Genomic DNA, 5,061 nt, shown 5'->3' on the forward strand with positions numbered 1-5,061 from the left:
CACAGAGCAGCGCGCAGCTAAACTAGTGTCTGAGATCTACGCGACCTACATTCAGAACACCAGCTTGTCTCAGACCAGTGGTCTGTATGTAAATTTTGGGGCGTGACAAAGGTACAGACCAGAACCAATTAAAGTACAGCCACTGAGTTGACGTCAACTATTAGCTTAGTTCGGATTCACCTATTTTCAGCGGCATTTTCAAATTGTGAGATTTGCAGATTTGCAGGTGTCAATGGGACTTTGAGGTTCTATGTCCTATATTCATTTTACCCACCGAACTGTCGTTGTTCAACTATGACAAGGTAAACTCGGGTTTGCATTCTATCACCCCATTAACACAGACAAAATTAGTGAATAAATAAGATTGGTTTAAGATAAGGTTTAAGATCTGCCTCAATACAGATAAACAACATTACAGAGATAATAATATAACATGTAATACAGAACAGCTGACATGATAAACCAAAGTCAGGTATAGAAATAGGAAGTTTAGAGGAACATCATTACTTCAGTTTGGTTTCCGTTTAATTGAAGGAAGTTTCTCGTTGGATCAACATTTGATATCATTTATATAATCTGAAAGCAGGCGCTGTTGGTGTAACTGAAATATAATATTGTGTATTAATATAGTATAAAATAATAAATCTGCTCTATATGTGTGTGTGTCCCTACAGGGCTGAGTGCTGTCTCATCAGCTGCTGGACGTCAGTACTATTTTGTTTATGACAGGAAGAACTTTACTGAAGCCCAAAGATACTGCAGAGAGAAAGACGGAGACCTGGCCACTGTAGACAACATGGAGGTTATGAAGATCCTGAACAACACGGCAAATTTAGACAACATGTTCTACTCCAACAACAGCTACGTGAGTTCACTTTTCTCTCTTTCATCTCAAAGTCTTTCTGACAGGAGGTTTGAAACCCTCCATAGGAACTAATAACTAAATGTAGAGCAGGAAAAAATATATTTATCTTTGAAATGTAGTAGAAGTCTAAAGTGTTTGAGTTTAACCTTCAGCAGACAGTAGCTGAGTTTCCATCCACACGTCTTTTTGTGAATTAAGTGATATTGAATAAAAAATGTATTTAACAGTCAAATTTGATTAAATTTCATGAATATCGACTCAACATTTGTATGTTTGGTCTTTAACAAAAAGCTAGAGCAGAGTCTAATTCTTTATATCACAATCAAATATTGCTTTCAGAGAGCCTGGATAGGACTGTACGATGACCATGTCCTCAACCCCTGGAGGTGGTCACTGTCAGACACAAGTTTCTACAAACCCGGGGAGACGGAGTTCAGACTATGGAAGACTAATGAACCAAACGATAACCGTAAAGAAGCCTGTGCAGGGATAGGTACTGATGGACTCTGGCAGTGGTACCATTTCAGTTGTTCAGGGCGTGGTTATGCAATCTGTGCAGATGTCAGAGGTGAGAATAATAACTAGTGAAGTTTCCCTTCTCTGCTTCTCTTTGCCTCTTTGTTTTCATTATTCAGGCCTCTGTAGTATCAGTCAGTCACTCTGACAAAAAGCAGCTTTCACACAGGTTAGTACCATTCAAAGAGCTTTACAGCTGACTGAGCAGCAGATAATAAGACGGCAGGAATGAGAGCAGTACAACAGCTCAGTGGTTCATCAGCATCACCACCAGAGGAAGACATATTATATTATATTATAGAGACTGGACTCGTGCATGTTCATGTGCATGTAACCACACTCAGTCGCCCTTATATGACTGGCTGGTTTGAGCAACCCCACTCGAATCTGCGTTGTGTGTAGAATGATGAATGACGATCGGGAGGCTAGTGGCTCTTTACGCCGCGATGGGCCCGTTTATTATCTGAGTAGGAACAGAGTATGTACTGGTCAGTCATACAGTTGGCTCATAGTAGCTTACACGCAGCACACTACAAAAGAATAACATGTTATGTTAGCACCGAGGCTAGCTAGAAAGTGCATTATGCCGCTATTTTAACATTCTGGCACTTGAAAAAGGTACAACAATCCACTTGTAACTCTTATTATTAATCTGGTCATAAATCACAGTGCACATATGTTCATACAATGAATATGCAGACATAAATACAAGATATCTGTACTCCGTGCTGCACTCGGCAACTCACCTTGGGCACGTCTCTCATAACTGGTAATGAATACACAACAGCCAGTGGCATTTAACTACTGCAGAGAGGGGGTGCCCTTGAGCCAATAATTCTGAATTGCTATTAAATAACAATAATGGCAAATGGAATGGCATAATATGTAAACCCTGTTACATGCACACATCTTACAATATAAACGGATCATGTGTGTTAAATTAAGCTGAGGAAATATTTCATATTTTGAGAAACATTAAGCCCAAACTCTATTGTTTTGTAGATTTAAGGACATTTCTTATTAATTTGGAGAGACTGTTGGTATATAAAGTTATTCATTAGTTTATTGATGTGGTTCTTTAAATCTCAGTGGATTTATTGTAGATATTATAAAGTCATGAATCACAGATGTGGATGGATGGAGGTTGTATGTTATGCTGCCTCTACTCTTCTCTGTGCTTCATTTTCAGGGTCAAATGTGACTTTTGTCATCGTCGCCCTAGTCCTGACATGGACTCAAGCCCAGATCTACTGCAGAGCTCACTACACAGACCTGGCCAGTGTGAGAAACAGCACAGAGAACCAGAAGGTACAGGCGATGCTTTACGGAGGAGGTTTATTCTGGTTTGGCCTTTTCAGAGACTCCTGGAAGTGGTCAGATGGAAGTACCTCCTCATTCAGGTTCTGGAAGAACGGGCAACCTGATAACAACAACGAGACTTGTGTGGCTGCAGACTTCAGCCAATCAGGAGCCTGGGAGGACTGGCCCTGTGACATGGAGAGAGCGTTCATTTGCTACGGTCCAGGTGAGTGCTAACCCGGGATTCAGACAGCTTTTACATTTAGATTCAGGACAATAGGGATGTAACGATATACTCAACTCACGATTAGATTCAGGATTTTAAGTTGATAAGTTGATTTTAAGTTTTCTCAAGATGTTTTTAACAGAATGAGTGAAAATTCTGTGCAGAAAAAAAAACTGTGCAGAACAGATGTGTCCTCTTATCAAAAGTGACTCTGAAATTATATTTTCTCTTAAAGAACAAAGTTAGATGTTTAAAACAAATCCCACATCTAAATAACTAAATTAATAGAAACAAATCTCTTCAAATAAATAAACTAAGAAGTTGTAGTGACGTCTGAAGTCAAACAAGGTCAATCTAAAGTAGATTACGCTCTAGGACGTTTAAAAACTGCATCAACATTCATTTCTTATCTCAAACGGTAAAAAATTATGATTACATTCCACTGTCTTGTTAATATTTAATATATATATATTATATATATATTTAAAATACTGATTGGGAGCCACTAATCTGAGCTTGTGGAGAATGTTCCTGAGGGCAGAGCATGACTGAGATAAAGAGGACGACACTGACTCTATTATGACTATGTTTCACTGTTAAAAGAATCTACTGTTGGAGGCTTCAGGCTCACCTTCTGTACTTTGAAATGAGTGTAGCTGGCTCCTTGCAAGTAAAAATGAACTTTGTGAAGCTCTACAGTATTTCTTTCTATTCTTTGAAAAATAATTATCCTAACATATCTTTACACATTTCTATCCATATTTAACCATCGTTACCTCACTAGTGCTAACCCGGGACTCTAAACACCAAACATCAAGTTGTGGAGAGTAAATGTGAACATGATGATGTGGATCATTTCCATGGAATAGTTAGTAAAGTTAGCATGCAGTGGTGATCAGCTGCAGATGATAAGTTAGTGTTGAATCTATTGTTTAAACTGATGATGAGGAATGAACAGGATGCTGATTATTATCCAGACAGAAATGTTTGAACTCATAAAGTTTGTTTGATTTTTACAAAGTGGTGTCAAAGAAAGTGGTGAAAGTGAAGTTTGAGAACAAGAAGAATCTGGATCTGAATAACGCTGCTGTGATGGAGGCCATGTTGAAGCAGGTAAATCATGTTTTATACTGTTTTACCTTTATGAAAAAACAAATGAGATAAGATAAGTTTTGTGTCTCAGCTGGAACAGAAGCTGAGGGACCAGGGGCTGGACGACAACATCAAACTGAGCTGGAGGAAGCAGGCCGATGGAAAAGTCTTCCACAAGGAAGACAAGAAGACAAACAAGAGGAGGAGGAAGAGGGATGAGCTGTAATGTTGAGTTGCTGCGTCTGTTTTCATCAGAGAAAAGTCTGTTTCTTTCCTCAAAGATGTGACGGAGCAGAATAGAGCTGCAACAATCAGCTGATTCATCCATTATTCTCTTTAGTGACAATAACGTATATGTAATGAATAGTTTAGTTTTCTTTTATTATTGTTGTAAGAAAAAAGCGACTATAGCAAGTGTGACCAGCGGGACGTGAACCCCTCTCTCCTGGTGAAAGTCCTGTGTTTGACCCATCCACCCCCCCAACCAACCTCCTTACATACTACTCTCTAAATCCTCTCTAACTGCTGCTCTCCCCGGGGCGTTACACAAACACGCTGAAAGACGCCTTTTTCGTCGCATCAGACGCTGACAGCCACTGACAGCCACTGACAGCCACTGTCCAAACGTCCTTATGAGTTCAGAATGAGAACGGGTTGATTATTTAGACGTATGAGTGATGTTGATAGAATAATTTAGACTTCAACAGACTGGTACCTTCATTATAAAGATCTAATATGTTTTGTGGCTCCAGACAGATTTCTATTTTGGGGGACGGGGGCCAAAGATGTCTCTGTTGATAGTAACGGTTGATGACCTCTGGATTATTCCAACTGTTTTAATCAATTAATACTTTTAGTTATAACACAAATACTAAATATATTTCAGCTTTCAGCTTCTCAAACATGAAGATTTGATGCTTTTCTTTGTCATATTTGATCATAAACTTAATATATTTGGGCTTCAGACTGTTGTTAGAATAAAACAAGACTTTAGTATTTATCTGATTTATTGTCTGTGGGGAAATATAACGGACATGTTTTACTGATTTCTGATATTTGATGT

General features: G+C 38.8%; 1 protein-coding gene across 1 annotated transcript; it reads left to right on the forward strand.

Annotated features, from left to right (window-relative positions):
• The first annotated feature begins 1,787 nt into the window (after window positions 1-1,787).
• LOC118496486 (C-type lectin-like) lies at window positions 1,788-4,337 on the forward strand. Its single transcript, XM_036008370.1, has 3 exons — window positions 1,788-1,869; window positions 2,571-2,906; window positions 3,928-4,337. Exons 1-3 carry the CDS (start codon window positions 1,788-1,790, stop codon window positions 4,068-4,070), a joined length of 561 nt encoding a protein of 186 aa, XP_035864263.1. The 3' UTR covers window positions 4,071-4,337.
• Window positions 4,338-5,061: the final 724 nt, after the last annotated feature.

The sequence above is a fragment of the Sander lucioperca genome, chromosome 12 (assembly GCF_008315115.2).
Source record: "Sander lucioperca isolate FBNREF2018 chromosome 12, SLUC_FBN_1.2, whole genome shotgun sequence".
NCBI classification, from domain to species: domain Eukaryota; kingdom Metazoa; phylum Chordata; class Actinopteri; order Perciformes; family Percidae; genus Sander; species Sander lucioperca.

Coding starts and splice junctions, on each gene's coding strand:
- LOC118496486 (XM_036008370.1), top strand. CDS start 1,788: ATGAATGACGATCGGGAGGCTAGTGGCTCTTTACGCCGCGATGGGCCC. Junction 1,870..2,570: donor TAGGAACAGAGTATGTACTG/GTCAGTCATACA, acceptor CTTCATTTTCAG/GGTCAAATGTGACTTTTGTC. Junction 2,907..3,927: donor GTTCATTTGCTACGGTCCAG/GTGAGTGCTAAC, acceptor ATTTTTACAAAG/TGGTGTCAAAGAAAGTGGTG.